This window comes from Dipodomys merriami, unplaced genomic scaffold, assembly GCF_024711535.1.
Source record: "Dipodomys merriami isolate MVZ:Mamm:240054 unplaced genomic scaffold, mDipMer1.0.p SCAF_8, whole genome shotgun sequence".
In the NCBI taxonomy this organism is placed as follows: domain Eukaryota; kingdom Metazoa; phylum Chordata; class Mammalia; order Rodentia; family Heteromyidae; genus Dipodomys; species Dipodomys merriami.
The window spans coordinates 26,868,013-26,890,885 of NW_027206401.1; the positions used below are offsets into that span (position 1 = coordinate 26,868,013).

General features: G+C 35.3%; 1 protein-coding gene across 13 annotated transcripts in view; it reads left to right on the top strand.

The window, feature by feature from the left end:
- The window catches only part of Ptprk (protein tyrosine phosphatase receptor type K), a 502,301-nt gene that overhangs the window by 247,895 nt on the left and 231,533 nt on the right, over positions 1-22,873 (top strand). For all 13 annotated transcript variants that reach the window (XM_070010263.1, XM_070010273.1, XM_070010272.1 and 10 more), the window contains exons 4-6: positions 1,004-1,085; positions 3,192-3,307; positions 21,628-21,802. In XM_070010263.1, coding sequence (XP_069866364.1) covers positions 1,004-1,085; positions 3,192-3,307; positions 21,628-21,802 — 373 coding nt within the window. The remainder of the gene's footprint in view (positions 1-1,003; positions 1,086-3,191; positions 3,308-21,627; positions 21,803-22,873) is intronic.

Sequence of the window (22,873 nt, forward strand, 5' to 3'; positions counted from 1 at the left end):
TGCACCATTTTCTGTATCACCATCCTGATTAGAATCTTAACATGCTCATTCACCTAGGAACCCAAGCCAAATCATCTATCCTGCTCCAGAGCCAAGGTAGCAACAAGATCTAGCATGTTGCTTCTTCAGCATTTTCTGCTGCTACCAGCATTCTAACTACCTATTCCTTTCAGATTATCTTCCACCCACTTTAGAAGTGAAGTACATTGACTATATTCTATCTGTATTTCATGTATCACTTCCATTATCTTTCTCAAAATGCTTTGCTAAATATACCAAAAATTACCTTGGTGCTTCTATGAACATTGACATTCTAAAGATTGAATCTTGGCTTCTTCTGGGACGTCACACCATGTGTAAAAGCCATGTGAAGTGTTTGTATGCATAATAGCCAACTCTGTAACAGGAGCCTAGATTGGACTATGGCAACTTTTTGTTGTTGTTGTTTTTGTTTTGGCTAGCTTTTTTTAATGTGATATTGCTGAGCCAAGCTACTTCTCATATAAGGCCTTCCATAACTACTTCCAAACTCCTGCTTCTCATTTGACGCTCCAAGTCATTAACCGTAGTTTATTTCACTGTTCATCAATCAGTGTGCTTGTAATTCTAGCAATATATATGTTTGTCTCTGTTCTTGAAAATTCTAGTTTTTTTTATTTTATATCTTCAGTAATAGATATACAGATATCAAATAAATAATGCAAATGGAAAAAAATAGGAGAAACTTTACTTTTAGAGATATCAGGTTTGCTTATCACATATTTCCTATCACGCTAGTAGCTGCTTAAAGAAAATTTGAACTGTTTGAATTCAGTAACATAATTTTTTTCTTTTTATTTGGTTTCCTTGTACAAGGTTTGGGATAAGTGAGTCTTTAAATTCTTAAGAGTTTAAAAACTTAAAAGAATTTAAAGAATTAAGTACAAACAAATTTACTTTTTAAATGTATTGTACCTTTCTCTAAAAATGGCTGTTGTAAATGTTTTCTGTTTCTTCCCAACAGGTAATATTTGAAGCTGAAGTCTCAGGAGGAAGAAGTGGTTATATTGCCATCGATGACATCCAAGTACTGAGTTATCCTTGTGGTAAGTTGTATTTATCTCAGTTGTATTTTTCTGTGTCCTTTGAAAACCACTGTCATTCATAGGCAATGACTGTTGATTGTTTAGGATTTGGTCATCACTTTCCTGTTAATTCTTGGTACTCCTGGCCTTCTCTTCTTTTGAAAAGAAGACATAAATATTTCTGGAATTCTGTTTCAAGTATTTTTTTGATTTGTAGCTAAATATTAAATTTTAAATTACTTGATTTCTGGGAACAAATTATAAATGCAAAGGCAACTCTTGGTAGGACCTGTCACATTTTTTCAGTATTATCCAAATGTTTAGGAAAATAAAGAAAAATAAATAGCCTGACTGAATTATCTGAACTTCTGATTTTAAGTTCAGGTGCAACAAAGGGAATGACTTAGTTTACCTTGTTTTAAAACTTAGAGATATCTTTTTTTCATGTCATAGTAACAACTATCTGGTTAGTTGACATTAAAGAAAGAAAAAGTGAACAAAACAAAACCCCATTTATTAATGTAAATTGCTTATGAATGACCTGAGAAACATATTGATTGTTTTTTAGATCACATATCTGTTTGTATTTAAATCACATTACTCAAAAGAAAATTAGTTATAACATGAATTTAGAGGAGCCAACGTAAAATGAGGCATAGTGTCAGACTTTTCTTACTATATTTTAGCAGCAGCAGCAGCAGCAGCTATGGCACCTGTGTTATTCTGGATCTTCTGTATAATAATCCTCTCTGGTAGCTCTATCTCTATCTCCTTGTAAACAGGATGCACAGGGACCCCATATAAAGGATAGGGCTTTGTGTCCCGGGTGGGTGGGTTGTCATCCTTTAGCGTATCGGAATCCTCCACAGGGAATGGTAAATCAGACTTCTCCTGGGTCCTTCCTCTGTTTCTGACTCATTAATTCTGAATTGGGACCAGAGAATTTACATTTCCAATCAATTTCCAGATGTTGCTGATGCTTCTAGTGAATGGATTTCTTTTTTGAGAATGGTCTTTCTGCTGTTCATTCTAGCTCAAACATTTTTCCCCCTGAGTTCTTATTAAATTAAGGCCCTAGAGAAAGAAGTACCTACCAGGCCAAGGTCACTTACATTGTCTATGGTGTATATGTTTTGAAAGAAGAGAACAAAATGACGTCACTCAAAGTTCAGGTTGGATTAGTAAACTTTTTCAGTCTATATGATAAGAACTCTGTGTTTCTATCTACTGTTCATATTCATTTCTTAAATGATAAATGGTCAAAGAAAGGCTTTCATGAATGGGAAATTGTGAATTGGCCACAACAATGCCACTTGTACCATGGTATGGTTTTCTAAGAATTTTTCTTTTATTTACTGAGGTTTTACTTTTGCTGTTTATATTTTCTGGAAATGAAAAATACCAGTGGAAGCTTTCATTTCAAATGTCAGTTGCAAGATACAGAACTGATCTCCTAGTTTCTGTAAACATTGTATGCAGTCATCCTTTTCATTTAACTAATATTTCTTTTTGATATCTTTCTTATGCTTATAAAACTAGCATGTTGATTTAACAACTGTTAAGTAGGTATTCTATTTTTGAGAATTCTTTAAAAAATCCCCCCTTTCTTGGAACTATGAGGGTTTTCAAAGGAAGGAAGGAACAAGGGAAGGGGATGCAATTACTTAAATCATAAGTTGGAATTATATGTTCTAGGCCTTATAATGGTCAGTATTTTAGAAAGCTTTGCATATTCCTGTTATTCTCAGACACATGTCTCTTTGTTCTCTTTTTCGGTTTACACCTTACATTATGACCCATATGTAACAGCCTATAACAGCCTTCCTAGTAACTATTCAGTGCTCATTCTATGTAGAGAAATGTCTTAACAGTTCAGCATGAATGTACAATAAAGCTACTCAGAAGAACACTGAGAGACAGAGAGAGAGGACATGTTATCTTCTAGCACAAACAAAAGTTCATCTTTTTTTGCATATTTGTCTTGGCCAAAAGTAGAAACATTAAGAACAGTATTCTGTTGCCAATAAGTAACACGAAATATTAACAGAAACATTAAGAACAGTATTTTGTTGCAAACAAATAACATGAAATATTATTTGTACATTATTTTTTTCTCTCCATTTACAGATAAATCTCCTCATTTTCTCCGCCTGGGGGATGTAGAAGTCAATGCAGGGCAGAATGCTACATTTCAGTGCATTGCTACAGGGAGAGATGCTGTGCACAACAAATTATGGCTCCAGGTAAGATCCAGTTGGCATCTGAACGGAAGATTTCATATGATTCTTTTTTTCAAAAAAGTTAGCACTGGTGTCGTGTGTGTGTGTGTGTGTGTGTGTGTGTGTGTGTGTGTGTACACCCATGCAAGTATGTGGCATAGATTGTGTGTGGGGTTGGTTTAATGGCCTGAGACCAAGCATCTCCCTTTCTAATGAAATATAAATAAAAATATGAGGGCACATAATCAATATTTGCATTGGTCTCTAGTGAAATCTAATGATTTTCTAATGCTTTCTTCAAATTCTAAAGGAAAGTTCTCTAGATCCATTCAAAATTGGAGTGAAAAATGAAAATTTTCTTATTTAATAATTTTGGGAGAATAACTTGTAAGGGCATAGTAGTTACTTAAAAATTGTCTTTATCTATGAAAGTTTCCAACATATTTTAAGTAACTCTTGATATTAAGATTTCAATTGGAAAAGAGTCAATTAAAGTTTTGTTTAGATTTTTTCTATAGCAGAATGAATCACTGATCTATATTTAAGACGTCTGACTTAAATATATTAAGCTTTTAATAGATCTGTGTTTGCCAATTATAATTTAACTTACATGAGAAAATGTAAATGGAACGTATAAATAGCTTCAAAAGAATGAAGGGAATAAAAAACCTGTAGAGCAGGGAATATTCATTTTCCTTCAGAGAAATTAATGAAAATCTGTCTGTCAACCCTGAAGTACTGAGGGGTAGGAAGGGCTTAGGAAAACTGAATCAAAGAGCCCTGGACCTGGGTCAGATGGCTGTTGAACTAAACATCTAAAGGTAGATGATATGTCAACAATAATGTCTTTAAAGCATTATTATTCTTATTGTATCAGAATAAGGAAAAAGATTTAAAGTTTTTTTTTTGTTTGTTTTTTTTTTTTTGTCAGTTGTGGGGCCTGAACTCTGGGCCTGAGCACTGTCCCTCAGCTCTTTAGCTCAAGACTAACACTCAACCACTTGAGCCACAGCGCCACTTCCAGCTTTTTCTGCTTATGTGATGCTGAGAAATAGAACCCAGGGCCTCATGCATACAAGGCAAGCACTCTACCACTGAGCCATCTTCCCAGCCCTGTTTTTTTTTTGTTGTTGTTGTTTGTTTTCCTTCTGTCATGGGCTTGAACTCATGGCCTGAGCTCTCTCCTGACCTTTTTTGCTCAAGGCTAGGCCTTTACTACTTTGAGCCATAGAGCCACTTTGGGTTTTTGGTGGTTAATTAGAGATGAGTGTCACAGACTTTCCTGCACAGGCTCAGTTCGAACTAACATCCTCAATCTCAGCCTCCTGAGTAACCACGATTAGAGGTGTGAGCCATCAGAGCCTGGCACTTCATGACAGTGGCAATCAAGATCTTACTGAAGAATCTATGTATGTATATCTTATTTTCTTCAATATGGACATCAGAATTTTTTCACTATATTCCTTGGGGAGGAGAGATTCTTGTGCAGGTATTTTGGGTTGAGGTTATAATATATTGATATATAAAACAACTTTACTATAATGTTTTGTATTATACTAGATGTTATATGTGTGTTTCCTAATTTCACTAGGATGGTATAATAAATACACATAATGTTTTGTATTAAATGGTTTGTCCCTACGTTTATAATTTATAAATAGCTTCAAAAGAATCAGGGGGCAAAAAACCCTATTGAGCAGGGAATATTCATTTTCCTTCAGAGGACCTAATGAAAATCTGTCAACCCTGAAGTAATGGGGGGATGGGTGGAGCTTAAGGAACCTGAATATAAGAGATTGGAGCTGGGTCATATGGCTGTTGAACTAAACATTTAAAGGTACAAGCATACTATCTTTTTTGCCCAATTTGGAAAGCAAGCCAAGCTTTGTTCTTTGTTCTCATTATGCTAATTTCTCCTACAAATATTGAGATATAGGATATTTTTTTTTTCTGAGAGTGCACATGGCATAGCACACTGACAATTTTATCTACTCATTGTAAAGTCCTTTATTTAACTCTTTTTTTTAACCTTGGCCAATATAAATGGTTTAAAATGTGTTTTTAATATCATTTTCTAATGATTTTGATTCTTATATTTTCATTTGAATAAAAATATCAGTTGCAATTTGGCTTTAGTTGTGAGCCATCTAGTTTTTTTCTTAGGGAGCCAGATAAGGCCCTGTATTCTGGCACTGTGGCTTTATACTCTAGAATTTAATGTGGCATTGAAATAAAAAGGGTTTTGTGTCCACAGATACCAGCTGGCCACACAGATATTCTCGACTATCCTGGACTGAGTAGGTTACAGTCACAGAACTGTACACTTTCTCTTTTTTCTTATTTTATGCAGTCTCATTTATTACAGTTTCTTTTTGTAATATATATCTTTTATTGTAAAGATACTGTACAGAGAGGTTACATGAGTAAGATAATGAGTACATTTCCTATGGAACATTGTTACTCCCTCCTTTGTTTTTCCCATATCATCCCTTCCCTTCCCACTTCCCCAACTCCTCCCTTTCCTCGCCCCAAGTTGTAAAGTTCATTTCTTATTTTTCCCTTCTATTTTTCATAGGGAGAATGTACTCAGTGATTTTTGTTCTGCTCTCTTCCCTTTCTTCACTTTGTGTCTGCCACAGAAGTGAGCTGTGTATTCGTCTTTCATGTCCACATGAATACTGCACAGTTTTCATCAGTGTATATGGATCTCATTTATTGACAAGCCATTCTGTCTTTTTCACCAAAACCATGTAAATTACCTTAATTTATTTTTTAAATCACTGTTTTCATATTCAAGATATCAGAATACACTAATTACTGTGGGTGTGTTTTCAAATTCAAATTTTAAAAATCCTTATAATGATACCATTTTATAATCAACCATGTGAGATCAGTCCTCATATATATATGACTGTAAAATAAAATGGCTGTTACTTAAAAAAATTATTCATCTTTGGTCAAAATTAGTAAAAGAAACAATACACTACAAAGAATTCTGGTTTCATGATAAATCTCTCATCTAAGCCAAACAAGTAGATGTCAAGTTATTTTCATTTAGGATGGGGACTAACTTCATATAGTTCAGGAGTCCCAGTTCTTAATTCTAACCTTAATCTAACCCTCCTTACCCTTCTAACCTAGTTAAATATAGTGGGTTTAGAGATTTCATTAAACTGTTCTGGGCTTTTATTTCTTTATCTATAAAAAGAGATAATTTGATAAAGACTAAAATCCCTTCCAGCTGTAAGATGCTAAATTAGGATTTTATATTAGCTTTGATGACCTGAAATGTGACCTTGATAACCTCCTTTGTTTGATAGAAAAATGTAAAATTTTTATGTTATTAGTTTGTGTGGGAAAAGAATGGTGTCTTAAATTAACTTTCACTGTGAGAACAAGTGCTGAAAATATCTGTGGAGAGCATTGAAAATGGATGAACTTGAAGGCAACTCAATGAAAGGTCACTGCATTCTATCACAGAAGTAATGGAATAATAGAGTAGCTATTACACCTGCATGGTCAGGTGAAATCATAAATGGCAACCAACTTTTCTTTTAAGTCCTTCAAATAACATAGTTACGTTGTGTTTAGCTTCACTTGGTAAAATGCTGTCTAAATATAGAATTAAGTAACAGGCTACCAAAGCTGCCTATTTTCTGTTTTACAAGGGAAAAAAAATGACACAGAACAACTATAAGAAGGATTAAGCAAAATAGCAGAACACATTTGTTATTTTAGGACTTTGACTTGTCTTTTTATTTGTGGGGGAGGTAGTGGGGATTGAACCCAGGATGTTGCACTTGCTAGGCAAGCACTTTGATACTGAACTACCTCCCAGCCCAAGACTTTGAATATGGAAATATATTTAAGGACTAACTCCTTTCTGTTATTCTTGTGCTGTGATTCATATTTCAAAGATTTTTATTGCCTAAAATTATTTGGCAGTTTGGTAAATTGAGAAGGGGAGAGGAAAGAAAGCACATACTAGAAGAGACGCTTCAGCTAATTTATGGTAATTCATAAATCATATCATGGTTGTTCTGGAGGTATCTGGAGGAAGCATTCTTCTCTTAAGAATCAGATTATATAAATATGAAGCCTTTGATGAAGGTCACTTGATTTAGATAAATAGAAAATAATACATAGCTCAATTAACCTATTTGTACATGGTCAGAAACGAGTGGCCCATAATATAGCATGGTTCAATATTTTCAGTGATTTGTTTAATGTCAGTGGACTAGAAATATAGGGAAATCATGAGACTTTCTGGAACATAGTCTTTTTTTTTTTTTTTTTTTTTTTGGTCGTGGGGCTTGAACTCTGGGCTTGGGCGCTGTCCCTGTGCTCTTGAGCTCAGGGTGAGCACTCTACCGCTTGAGCCACAGCATCACTTCCAGTTTTTTAGTGGTTTATTGGAGATAAGAGTCTCACAGACTTTCCTTCCCAGGCTGGCTTTGAACCGCTATCCTCAGCTCTCAGCCTCCTGAGTAGCTAGAATTACAGGCATGAGCCACTGGCACTCGGCCTTTGAACATAGTCTTAAATAGTATCCTATGTACAGTATCATATATTACGTAGTAAAGTACATAGTTAAAGTGACTTATAATAGTTTTTTTCATTCTTAATTTCCAAATTCCTCTTGCATCATAAAGCTCAAAGAAGTGTGCATTTGTTCATAAATACTTACTTTTGTTGTCTGAATTATTGAAAAAATTTGCCATATAAACATGTTTTTCAGGTCTTGAAAATTTCAGAACTAATTTTCATTGTGCTCCTAAGGACTGCAGAACTAGAAAAGTTGTGATTTATGACTTAGGGCTTATAGTAAAAGTGAGGTTATAGGAGATAGGATCACAAATCATATTCAACATAAAACATGTACTGAAATAATATATTAAGGCATCTATTTATATTATTGATCATTACCAGATGATTTTCACATAGGAAAAATGACTGTTAGGTTGACTATGCATAAAAATGTTTCTTCTTGTTTTTGTTATTGTATCTCTTAGTGAAGAGCAGTTCAAGTAAATGAGTGAAAAATGAATTTTGAAGCCCGGCCAGTGGCTCATGCCTGTAAGCCTAGCTACTCAGGAGGCTAAAATCTGAAGATTGAGATTCAGACAGGAAAGTCTGTGAGAGTCTTTTTTATTTTTTTAGTATATATTTTTTATTGTAAAGATACTATGCAGAGGGGTTATGGTTACTATGAGACTCATCTCCAATTAATTACAGAAAAAGCCAAAAGTGGAACTGTGGGTTTAGTGGTAGAGTGCTAACCTTAAACAAAAGAGATCATGGACAGTACCCAGGCCCAAAGTTCAAGGTCACAACTGGCACACACACACACACACACACACACACACACACACACACACACACACACACACACACACACAAAGAGTTTGAAGCATATAACACAATGTAGCATTTCCTCCTAGGTATTTACTCAAGAAATTTTAACTAAGATATGGAACCAACCCAGATGCCCCTCAGTAGATGAATGGATCAAGAAAATGTGGTATATATACACAATGGAATTCTATGCCTCCATCAGAAAGAATGACATTGCCCCATTTGTTAGGAAATGGAAAGACTTGAAACAAATTATTTTAAGTGAAGTAAGCCAAGCCCAAAGAAACATAGGTCCATGATCTCCCTTATTTGCAATAACTAGTAGCTGTCTTAGACAAGCAGAAAAGGTCAGCTAAGATGATGTTAAGCAAAATGAACCCCAAGATAAGGAGACAAGTGGTTTCTTCTTTCTTGCTATTGTTTCTAACATATTTATAAGGTACCACATGATTTTTTTGTTGCTTTATATGTCCCTCCCCCCACGGCATAACCCCTGTTTTCATTGTATTTGATGTTGGTATAATTTGGGGAGCGGAAGGGAAAAAACGAATTGTTTAAATAGGGATACAGGTTGACCCATTTCAACAATGAGATGTACAAGACACTATGTCGAAAAATGAACTTTACAATTTAGGTGGGGGGTGGGGGCGATGTAGTTGTGGAAGTGGGAGGGAAGGGATGGTGGGGGAAAAACAAAGGAGGAGGCAACAATCCTTGATAAAAAAAAATGTACTCATTACATTGCTCATGTGATTGTAACCCCTCTGTACAGTATTTTCACAATAAAAAACTTATTTATTAAAAAAAGAAAATATAAGATATATGCCCCCCAAAATATTTGTACAAGAATGTTCCTAACCTGCTTATCCATAATTAATAAGATAAGCTACATGTCCAATAATAGTAGGATGCATACACATTTGAGCATTCAACCTGGGAGATACCTCTTAGCTATAACAGTAATGAACTACTGGAGCATATGATATATGCATGAACCTCAGCATCTAACATCTTTCTGATGTGACCAGTATGCTATTCAATTCCATTTATACTAATATCAGGGAAACAACTGAAATCAAATTAGTGATTGCTGACTTGATTTAAGAATTGGTCTAGAAGTAGGGAAGGCAACATTTTCTGAGGGTAATATAAATACCATATCTTAAAATTGACTATTGGGGTCTATGGGCGACAAACATACAACAAAAATTGACACCAGCCTAATTCACTGTATATACATTTAAACTAAGGACAACCTGAAGATAATGGCCTTTTCTTTTTTCAAATATCCAATGTGATGGCATATTGACTAATGTCTATAGATGGCAGCAGGGCACATAACACATTTTATCAGCTATCCTATTTATTGGCAATACTAGTCAATATATCAGGTGGCACTAACCTACCAACATTGCATGCATGCATCTTTGTATGTCTGTCCCTTTGAAGTGATTTGGTTAGTTTCAAAGATAATTTGTAGTGGTTACTTTCAGTTAAAATATAGAAGAAAGCTTGCTTGGAGTGTTCTAAGAACACCCTTTAACTGGAGGATGGAAAGAGATCGGAATGGGTTTTACTGTGACAAATAAACTAGCATTTTATTCACGAAGGTCCAGTGTAAGTGGACCATCTACATGGCAAACCAAATAGAACCCATTCCTAGAACATCTGTCAGACCATATGCTTTGGCCTCAGGTTCAGCAGAGAAACTAAAATGGTAATGACTCCATCCATCATCTCAGAGCCTGGCCGACATGCATCACTGAACTGGGCAGAGAAATTCAGCACTGGAGTTATTGAAAGTAGGGAATTGTGTGAATAGATTTGGTGGCACCATTTGTTTTGGTGAATTGAAATGAGGCTGTTTAACGTGTGACTGGTAATCCTATGCAGATTGCCATCAAAGCTATGGCAATTGGGCCAATCTGTCAGCAATCGCCGCAGGTGCTGGCCTGGTGCCTCCTCTGAGGGCCTGCCAAAACAGGAAAGTCAGCCACCACTTTGCCCTTGGTGAGTCTCGTCTCTGCTAATGTGGTGTGATACAGCTAGTTTCTCAGCCAAAGGAAATGCCATTCCTTATAGAGCAACAGATAATTTAAGCAATGGCTTGAGAGTAATAATTGGAGAGTGAAATTAGTAAAATGAGATGCAAATTGCTCTGAAAAAAAAAAACAACAACTGGAGAGAGGCTGACCTTTTGGATTGCCAACCCCTGCCAGCTGAGGGTTAACAAAAGGGGCTGATCTGAAACGTCCAACCATGTAGTATTTTACCTGTTCAGGCAAATGCCTCATTCCTATACTAAATGTCCCCATATAGTATTGGAAATTGAAGCAAGCTTTTGTTGTTGTTTTTTACAAATTTGAGTTAATGTGAAGTACAAACATTTCACCTGACAAAATATACAGGTGCACCATTTCTAATGTTTGTAGTCATTGCCTGCAACATACTTGCAGATATTTCATACTGCTGCATTTCCTGTGGTCATCTGCTAGGTGTTTTGTGCATATTTTCCACAGTTTTTACTGTCTACCATGCTATTCTTTTAGAGAATATATCTGGAAATTTTTTATTCATCATAATAAAGGACAGTTGTCTGAAGAAATTCATCTCTGCCTGGCACTGCATTTTATAGTAGCCAAGTCACTGAAAACAAGTTGGAGAGGAATTGTTCACAGTTCACCTGATTAAATGTTAATATGTGATCAGCTTGCATTAGTACTATACAAAGAAAAAAAAGTAGGAAATGCAATATATTTAAATCTGTCTCAACAGCAGGACTTTGTCAAAAGTTTTACAGTTCTAGGTAATTAAAGGATGTCTGATACCCCTCTGAGATACTAAAATAACAAAGGCAGCATATAATTTCTAGCACACAGAGTGAACATAAAGAATGGGATGTCACTTTGGCTTAAGGTACCTTTGTTGCACAAATATATCTTGTGGAAGATGATTAGGTACATTTATTAAGAGCTTCAAATATATAAGTGGGGCATAATTTGCTCTTTACAGATCAAGTACACATAATAATAGCTAATGATTTGAAGCCATGTGTTTAGATGTATGATGATGAGTTTAAGGAAGAACTTTTTAACTGTGGGGCTGTAGAAACCTTGAACGAGCTGTCCCAGAAGGTAGTAAAATTACAATCAGTGAGAATGACCAAACATAGAGTGGACAGTCATTTGCCAGAAGTGTGGATTACTTGAGCCTTCATCTGCATGCTTTACAAGATCACTTTATCCCTAATGATAAAATGATTCCCTAACCAAGTAAGGAAAAATCATAAGGAAGCAAGGACTATAATGTGGTTTTTTAAGGGAGCAAGGACTATAATGTGTTTTTTTCCCTCTGTGTGGATTTATTAAGGCAGTTTCAATGCTTAATTTTTTTGCTCAATGATACATGTATTTCTTTCTTATTGTTAAGGTGATGTACAGAGGGGCTACAGTAACATAAGTAAAGCAATAACTACATTTCTTATCAAACTTGTTACCCCTGCCCTCATTTTTCTCCTACTTTTCCTCCCCTTGCCCCCGCCCCACGATGTACAGATCATTTCCAACATACTGTCTTGTGAATATCTCTGTTGCTTGGTTCCTCCTTGTCCTTTGTCTCACCATTCTGTTGGTCCCCTTCCCTTCCCTAATTCAGCTAAATGTATATACAATATCAAGGTACCAAAAATCAAATCTAGTGACAACAGGGATATACCATAGAGGGAAGAACATATAAAAGAAATAAGAAATCACACAGTACATTAAAAGTAACAACAACAACAACAAAATCTCTTGTGTCCATGTCTTGGAGTTCATTTTGCTTAGCATCATCTTATATGGTCATATGTATATAGTAGCTATTGAGCTATTCTGCTCATCTGCTAAGATTATCCTGGATTTATACTGTTTATTGTAAATAAGGGAAACCATGGGATCCATGTTTCTTTTTGTCTGGCTTACTTCACTTAATATGATTTTTTTCAAGTCTTTCCATTTCCTTACAAATGTGGTTGTGTCATTCTTTCTGGTGGAAGCATAGAATTACATTGTGTGTGTGTGTGTGTGTGTGTGTGTGTGTGTGTGTGTGTGTGTGTGTGTGTGTGTGTGTGTGTGTGTACATATATGCCACATTTTCTTGATCCATTCATCTACTGAGGGAATCTGGGTTGGTTCCCTATCTTAGCTATGTGAATAATGCTGCTATAAACATAGTTGTCCACCTAGCTTTAACATGGCCTTTTTTTGTGATTATTTGGGTAAATGCCCAGAAGGGGGATCGCTGGATCATAGGGGAGCTCTATGTTTTGTTTTATGAGGAACCTCCATACTGCTTTCCAGAGTGTAAAGTTGTTCAACCACTCTGGACCATACTCTTTTAACAATGAGAGTTAGAACACGAAGGTGCAGTGTCTGTGTGCCTCTGATCTTGTAAAATAATATTTATTAAAATTAATCCTAGGAAATGGAAATGTGAGTTGTTTTTCTCTGTTGTTGTTTTTATTTCTATTCCCTTTTGTCTTCTTAATTTGTTTATCTTTGGGAGGCTAAGGAGGGGGACACAGATATGGAGGGACAAAGCGGGAAAAGCACAGCAGGGGTACTCTCTATAGACACTATTTTGAAAATGAACTATACAACTTATGGGTTGGTATAGGAGGGATAAACAGAGTGTAGGGAGGGTTGACATTTTCCAAAAAAGAAATATACTCCTGACCTAATGTATGTAAATGATAACCCCTCTGTGCATCATCTATATAATAACAATAAAAAAAATAAATCCAGGAGCTGGAGCCTCACACCTGTAATCCTAGCTACTCAGGCAGCTGAGATCTAAGGATCAGGATTCAAAGCCAGCCCAGGCAGAAAAGACTCTATGAGACTCTTATCTCCAATTGATCACTCATAAACCAGGAGGGGGGCTGTGGCTTAAGTTAAGGAGCATAAAGGAGCTCAAGGACAGCACCCAAGCCCAGGGTTCATGCCCCAGGATCAGAAAAATAAACAAACAGACAAACGAACAAATAAACAAATGCAAGTAAGAACAGTTTAACAAATACAAAAAATACAAGCCATCTTACTTCCTTTGGACTGAAATAGAGCATCCAAGGAATGTTCTGCCTCTCTACTCAGGCCTAAGATACAGACCTTCCTTAGCGTTGGTTTACTGGGTGGCAGAGAAATTATGTCCTCCAGAGCACTTTGGAAAGCTGAATATGGCCTGTCTAAATAGAGGCCTGTCTAAATAGAAGCACACTGTTACAAATAGTCCAATAGTGGAGGGTGCTGGAGGAAGGTACTGGCTACTGAGCATTGTAGGAGCCTAGTACTGGTGGGGATGGGGAACAAAAAAAATAAGATGAGAGTTAGAAACAGACTATAATTCTGTAAATCTTTAGTGAATACTTGATGGATAGCTTGCATTGACAAAGAACCTGAATAAACCAAGATTTGAAGTATGATCATTGCTTCACCTTTGGACCACAGAAAGCATGTATGTATCTCAGTGTGGACTGGGGTGGAGTACAAGAGGAGGATCTTATGATGTGAAGAAGGGATGGTGTGTAAATTATGTTGGAAACTGGAAGTGGCTGTGTTGGCAGTATTGATATTAGCTAATCAGGGCTTTCAGATGGACAATGCAGAGGAATAGGAAAATTTATGTGAGATGCTAGCCTTAAAGAACACAGAGGGCTTTGGTTCTGCTAGGTTCAGAGCTGACAGTATTTAAGAGGTTAGAATGAAAACAGAAGAACAGTTTTCTAAATTTCCTCCAAGTTTATTTTTTTAGAAGTAGTCAATAAATTTTCTCATTTTCTGTGTGGGAACTAATTCATCTGTTAGAATCATTGTTTATGTGTTTTTTTCTCCTTTCTTCCTTCATAATAGCATATAAATGATACTAAATAGAAATGAAAAGATAAGGCATTCTTTGGGTCTTTTTAACCTGAATAAAAGTCTGCTAAGGCAATTTGAAGCTTGTGGCCAACTTAATTTTTTAGGCATTCCTAATAGCACTAAAGGAGAATGAAATGATCAGAGCACAGTTGGTGTGGCCAGTATTTGACAGCTGGGTTCCTTTGGCCACAGATCAGGTGGGAGAAGAGTTCAAACCTTGTCTTTTATGCTAACGTCTTGTACTAGCCTGCTATTTAATTCTAATTTTCTCTGTTTATCTTTTCATTAAGCTGCAGTGATTTTTTCCAAGTATGTCCTGGTTTACAATTAATTCTGTTCCACTTATGAGACCATATTCTGTTTCTAGTTAGTACCTATCACTCTTGTCATGCTTGGTTTTGCTTGGGCCATGGGATTATTCTAGTCAATGCACTGTATTCTTCATTCCTGGCCTCATATAAAGTATTTTCCTTATTGGAACAGACATAAATCCACTTACTATTTTTCATAAATTATAAGGATAACCTTTTACTTTTTGCATTTTGTATAGGTGTATATTATCTGGAGAGCATCACAAAATTCAATCATACTTAATTGTACAGGGTTGTTAAATATTTCTGAGTAACTTGTATTGCTGTCTTGTAGCTTTCCATGTGTTACTCCAATAGTGATTTGTTTTTACTTTTTAATAATTCATAAATTCTTAATGTAATGTCTATACCTTGCACATATGATTATAAGTGAAAAACATGTGGCATATTCCTTACCTGCCTTATCTATCCCTAAACCATGACTGTTATAGCTTGAAAAATTATTGATGCTACAGATTTTTCCTTATCATTATTTGTAAATAATGACTTACTGCTTTCCCTGAGCATGAATATTCAGTGGAGTTGCCCTGTCAGTGTGTTTTCCACAAAACATATCAGTCACAGTACTGCTTTCCCAGTGAGCTTCTGAAATCAGTGTTAAAACATGGAGCTTGGGCAAAGGCCCGGGTTCTTCCTTATGATAAACAGACTTTAGATTGACTAGTTAGAAAGCCATTTTATTGTTCACTAAAACATAGATATTGAAAAAAAAACAAAAGATTATCATGATCCACTGAATTTTTATATGGTTAATGCTATATAGGCTAAGAAAGAAACATTGCAGCCAGGCGCTGGTGACTCATACCTGTAATCTAGCTACTCATGGGGCTGAGATCTGGGGATCATTGCTCAAAGCCGTTTCTGAATAGAAAGTCTGTGAGATTCTTATCTCTGATTCACTAGTAAGAATAAAAAGAACAAGAAGAAAAGAACAAACGAAAGCTAGAAGTGGAAGTATGCTTCAAGTGGTAGAGTGCCAGCCTTAAATGAAAAACCAGTGACAGCGGCTACATCCTGAGTTCAAGTCCAGTTACTCCCCTATCCCTTGACACACAGGAAATAGAAACATAGCCAACATCATAAAAGCTACTTCCATGCACACTCCACCAGACATGATGGAGCTTTCTCCCAGCTTCTACAAACATCCATCAACATGACTTTATGTATGTATCCCTAGACATTATGGTTTATAATCTCATATATGTTAACAAATATGTTCCCCATTTTAACATACTAATCTGTAGGTTTGTACTCTTCTCCCTTTTGTTTTCTTCCCTATTTATGTATTAGGGAACCTAGGGCTTTAGTTTGTTGATCTAATAGTAATGTCCTTTTGATTACAACATATCCTCCCACACCTCTTGTCTTTATTTTCTACAAATTGGCATCTATGATCTTTGGCAAGATCATAGGTGATACTTGGTATAAGTAAATATGGCACAAAAATGTTTCTTCTTTTTTTCATGGATCTGCACAGCTGCTGATGTTAAATGCTTGTATTCCTCAAGGTTGAAAATTGTAATATTCTCTTTTCCTTCCTCAACTCTAATTTTTTTATATTTGTTTGGCTGACCTAGAGACCCTTTTCATATATATATATGGAGCATTACCATCATTTTAATTATCCTACCATGTAACCTAACACCACATATATTTCCCATCTAACCTTGTAAACCTAATTTCTGTGACTTCAGCTTTTTTTTTTTTTTATCAAATGACAATGTGGCATTTGTCTTTCTATTCCTAGTTTATTTCACTTGACATAAGGTCTTCCATCCATATCCCTTGGCAGCGTTGCATCCCATTGTATTGTCAGAATAGCATTATATTGTGTCCATGTGCTGTTTGTTTTATCCATTTTTCCATGGATGGCCACTTAAGTTTTATTTCTTGGCTAATGTTGTAATGCTACAATAAACATAGGAGGGCAGATGTCTTCCACACACTGATTTCATTCCCTTAGAAGTGATACCAAGGAGCCACGTGCCGGTGGCTCATGCCTGTAATCCTAGCTACTCAGGAGGCTGAGATCTGAGGATCACAGTTCAAAGCCAGCCCAGGCAAGAAAGTCCGTGAGACTCTTATCTCCAATAAACCACCAGAAAACCAGACGTGGAGCTGTGTCTCAAGCGGTAGAGGGCTTACCTTCAGCTGAAGAGCGCAGGGACAGTGCCCAGGCCCAGAGTTCAAGCCCCATGACCGACAAAAAAAAAAGTGATAGCAAGGGAAAAGGATATGATATATATATATATACACATATATATATATATATATATATATGATAGTTTTATGTTTTATATTTGTGGGAATGTACATCGTGTTTTCATAATGGCCTCACTCATGTTCATCCCTGTGAGTAGTGGGTACAGGTTCCCTCTTTTCCACCTCCTCTCCAAGGCTTGTCATCCTTTGACCTTCTGGTGACAATTTTTCTAACTGATGAAAGGTGATAGCTCATTCTGTTTCACATCTCTGTGCTTATATGTGACACTGACCATTTTCCCACTACATTGTGGATTTAATTGTGTTTTCTTGTGAGAACAATAAATTTGGATCTATCATCTATTACCGTTTTAAAAACCAGAGTATTTGTTAATCTTTTTCCATTTCTTCCTCTTCATCCTCCTTCCTCTCTCCCCTCCCCCTCCTCACCCTACTCCCCCTACTCCTCCTCTGCTTGCTCCTTCTCTTCATCTTCTTCTTCTTCCTCCTCCTCTTCTTCTTCTTCATTGTATTATTATTATTATTACTATTATTATTATTATTATTATTTTCATCTTCTGATGAGCGAGGTATTTTCTGATAGTTTATTTCTCTTTTCAATTTTGGAAAAGATAAAGCAAAACTATCTCTTTTGTTTGCATAATTGCTCTTTCTAAGATTACTACTACTATGACTACTATCCCTACTATGTTGAATAGAAACAGTGAATGGCATTCTTGTCTCCATCCAGATTTTAAAGAGAAAACTTTGAGTTTAACATCATCCAGTATGTTAGCCATAAGCTTGTTATCTATGGTCATCATTATGTTTCTTCTATAAATAATATTTTTTTACCCTGAAGGAATGTTAAGTGTATCATTTAAATGATCATGTGTTTTGCTATTCTGTTGGTTTTTTCATATTTATTTATTTATTTGCATTTGTTGCATCATCTTTGCATTGATTTGATTCATTTGGTTATGGACAAAAACAATGTTTTGATGTGCTTTAGAAGTCAGTTTGTTAATATTTGCCAGAAGAGTTTTCTTAAATATCTATATCCATCAGGAATTCCAGTTTAAGGGTAACATTTGTTGAATAGAATGAGTTTGGAAGGATTCTCTTACTCATTTTTGTGATTGGTTTAAGAATTACCTGTACTCCTAGGACCCTGGGGGGTGTACTAGGAACATTGTGAAGTTGAATGTGCAATGCATAGAAGGTTCTAGGCCAGCCTGATTACCAATAAGTGCAAGAACATATGTACATATGGTAACTTATCCAGAGTGAACGACAGTGATGCAAATTCTGGTAAAATGGAAACGTGAAGTACATAGAGTAGCATAATTTTAATAGCTAGAAACAATAAGTATATGACTTAAAATAAGTATATGATATCAAGGGTTAGTATCCATCTCTCAATACTTCTATCATGTAGTATGATGGGATTAAAATATTGTTTAAATAAGCCTCAGAATACACTCCAGAAAAGTGTATCAGATAAAAACATTTTTAATACATTTCATACTCAAAAAATTTTGTGAAGCAAACATTCTAAAATGTTTTCCTTTCACTATTATTATTATTACTATTATTATTATTCTATCAGTTCATTGCTGAGTTTTATTAATTCCATTTTAATCTTTCATATCCTGACTCATTTTCTTGAATGCTAATCTTTGGATATTAGGTTATTCTTTTGATGTATTTTGTAGAGATATTTTTCTGACTATTTTCATTAACTCTAGGGAACAGACTCTACTTCTTAGTCTTTTTCAGTCTTGTAGTCAATGGATTTATACTTTAGACTCTCAAGCTGTTTATTTTTGTGTAAGATACACATTTTTGAGATTTATATAGAGGTGGGCACACAGAAAAATTGGCCTCTGCCTGGGCATAGGTGGCTCATGCCTGTAACCTTAGCTACTCAGGAGGCTGAGATCTGAGGATCGTGTTTCAAAGCCAGCCCGGGCAGGAAAAGCCCTGAGACTCTTATCTCCAATAAACCACTAAGAAAACTGGAAGGGGCACTGTGGCTCAAGTGGTAGAATGCTAGCCTAGTGCTGAAGAGTTGAGTGACAGTGCCCAGGCCCAGAGTTCAAGCCCACAACCGACACTCCCCCCAACAAAATTGGCCTAGATTCATAGATTTCCTTTACATCTTGCTTTGAATTTTATTAAAACATAGACCTCCCTTTTTGGGTTTTAATACTTTGTTCTATTTAGACACTTGTTTGCTTTGTATTTTCTTTTTTTTTTTTTCCTGTCTGTTTTCATGGGCTAGATTCAGATAAAATTCAAACCTTTATCTGTGAAGTTAAAAGTTTTACATTAAGGAGATCTTGGTGTTCTAAAGACTTAGTATTTATATAGATTCCTTTTATTTTTAAGTTGAATTGCTGTGTATACATTGTTATAATTTATAAAAAGTCTTAGGCTTTATTTGGGTATGAGTGGCTCATGCTCATAATCCTAACTTCTTGTGACTCTGATCAGAAGGATGGTCTGTAAAAGCCTATCTTCAATTCACTAGACAAATAAAGCTGGACTCGAGGTGTGACTCAAGTGGTAAAATGGCAGACAAGCAAGCAAGCTGAGCACTTTGTGGACTCTGGCTTCAATCCTTGCAATCAACAGCAAAAATGAAATCTCTAATTTTTGTCTCTGTCATATTTAGTAAATATGATTCATTTGAAGAAAATATCCAGATACTATTTAAATAAAAACATGACATGGAAAGAAAACACATGTAAATATAAACAAAGCTACTACCCTCAGAACAACTTTAGTATACCAAACATAAATGAACTTTATATGTCTTATTGTATTAAGATACAAAATATTAAAGCCAGTTCTCAAATCTGAATGCAGATCTGTGAAGGGCATTTGGGGCTATATCTATGACACAACACAGCAGCACAAAGTTGTACTCTACAGTGTAAGGGAAATATGAATTGCATACAGAGAGAGAAGATCCTAACATCGTAGTTCATAACAACATGGAAAATAAATCACAAGCTTTAGCAGTTGCTAATCTGCTTGACAGTGACTCAAATTTTTCATGTGAGAAAATGATTTCTGCAGAACTGAGTAGATTTAGGATAGTTGCAAAGAAATTAACAATATTGTCAATGTATATACAACAGAAAGTTAAATGAATCAGAATTCTTTAAGGCTGATGTAAGTTCCCTTGAAGAAGTGGCATGGTGAAGTAAAAAAGAAGAATATGAGGTCTTACTGACAGGGCAGAGAAATGAGGAAAGAAAAGGTGCATGTTGTAAGGTAGTAATGAAGGCTGTCAGAAAATGATTAAAGCATTAGCCTGACAATTTTGTAATATGCAAAGACAATCATAGAAACCACTTTGTCGTTACCACTAATGCACCCACCTTTCTGATTAATAGAAATAAACATTGTGTATTTTCTTCATATGTCTTCTTTGTTAATGACTCTTTTAAAATTTAAAATCATAAATATTTCCCATATCTACTCCCATGAATCTATATTTCAGGTATAAAGGATACTAAGAATGTTTTTTATTATGTTAACAGGAACCGGGTAAAGGCTAATGAGCAATTCTTTCTCAAAGTGCTTCTCTTTGCCTTTTTCTGTGTTGAGCATAGATAATGTTAAAAATAAACAACTTTAAAAACTTAGATGAATGATTTCCTTTCATTATTAGATATATACATTTTTTCTTTTTTATAGTCTGTCTACTTTTTGATTGAGTTTTTATCTTATTGAACTGTAGAAGATCTTTACATGTCCTCATTTTTTATTTTTTATAGTTATTTTTTGACAAATACCATAGCCCATAGGTCTTTTTTAACCACTTTTTTTGTGATGTGTTTCAATAGATAGAAGTTTCATATTTTATTATAGTTGAGATTTTCAATCATTTCCTTATAGATTATGCTTGTTGGTCTCATGTAAAATACCTTATATCACACATATATGTTCCAAATTTTCAATGTGAAAATCAACAGTTACTTTTTTAACATTTAGGTTTTTTTGAATGCTTATTCAAAATGAATTGGCTGTCAATGACAAAGAGAACTGTGATGCAAAGAGTGCAGATTTTGGTTTGACTCTATTCATTAGTATTTTATTGACATTCTGTGGCAAAGGCACAGTGTTTTTGTGGAGTTCAGCACCATACAGTGTGTGATGTGCATCTTATGCAAGGACAAACCACTCTGCATATGCAAAGCAGTGTAAAGTTCATAACTGTGCAATCACAGAGATAGGATCATGGAGTCTTTATTTCTTGTTAATTCATTCACTGCTGTAGGAACTACAACTATAATGTCAGCTCTGTTCTTTTCTTTCTTTATTTTTTATTTTTTTAATCCTATATTTACTTAATATCCTTTAGTTGTTTGAAAGACTTGTAGGTCTATGTAGATATTTTTCCTTCTAATTTAGCAACAAGAATAATTTATCTCTGATATTGCTTGCTAAGATGCTTTAGATTTATGGAATGGTTAAGAACTTGCTTTTAAAGATTGGTTTCTGTTTGCAGAGACGAAATGGCGAAGATATACCTGTGGCCCAGACTAAGAACATCAATCATAGAAGATTTGCTGCTTCCTTTAGATTGCAAGAAGTGACCAAAACCGACCAGGATTTGTATCGCTGCGTAACTCAGTCAGAACGCGGTTCTGGTGTATCCAATTTTGCTCAACTTATTGTGAGAGGTAAAAATGTTTTCACTTCATGAAATTGCATGTGTTTATTAGCACAAAAGCACCTCTGTGGTCATTTTTGATTGATTTTTAAACTGCAGTCTTCTTTATTGCAAGTCATTATGAATAACATATCATTATGAAAGTTTGGATAATGTCTTAAGTTAAAATTAAGACTGTACTTTTAAAGTTTATCAATCAAGTTTCTCCAAAGTGATTCTCATCAAAGGCATCTGCTTTACACTGCCCTAAATAGTGTGACACATATGAAATGCTTTTTTTCCGTATTGCTATCATTTAGTTTACATTAGCTCTGTTTCTTTTGCTTCAAAAGAGTACCTCAGATGATACTGCTTTGTCCTTCAAAGAATTGAAAGGTCAATGAAACTTCTATTCCATGTAACCTATAAATTATACCAGTATGAAGCGTTAGTATTACAGGTTTATTAATTCTATTATTAGATCTGATAGCAAAAAGTTAGGAATTCTGAGTTTCTCACTTGTATTTGTGTGTGTGTGTGTGTGTGTGTGTGTGTGTGGTGTGTGTGTGTGTGTGTGTGTGTGTGTGTGTGTGTGTGTGTGTGTGTGTGTGTGTGTGTGTGTGCCTGTGCCTGTGTCTGTGTCGCTGTTATTATTATGGCTTGAACTCAGGGTCTTGTACTCTTGTGTGGCTTTTTCTGTTTAAGGCTGGTGTTCTATCACTTGAGCCACATCTCTACTTTCAGCTGTTTGCTAGTTAATTGGAAGTAAGAATCTTACAAATTTGTCTGCCCCCATTTAATTCTAACCCAAATCCCCAGATATCAACCTCCAGAGTAGATGGGATTACAAGTGTCTGTCACTGGCTCCTGGCTTTCTTAGTATTTTTAGAGACTAAAATAATTAAGAGGAATATGACACATTGGATAGATCTTTAGTACATTTTAAAAGAATATGTTCAAGAATGAAACGTACATTTCAATCCTTCAAAAGTTACAATTCTATAGTATATTTTAGCACTGTTCTAGTTTATAAAGCTGTATCTGGAAATAAAATACCAAGCTCCTGTCCACATAGCACTTAATATTTAGGTACTTTTGGGAC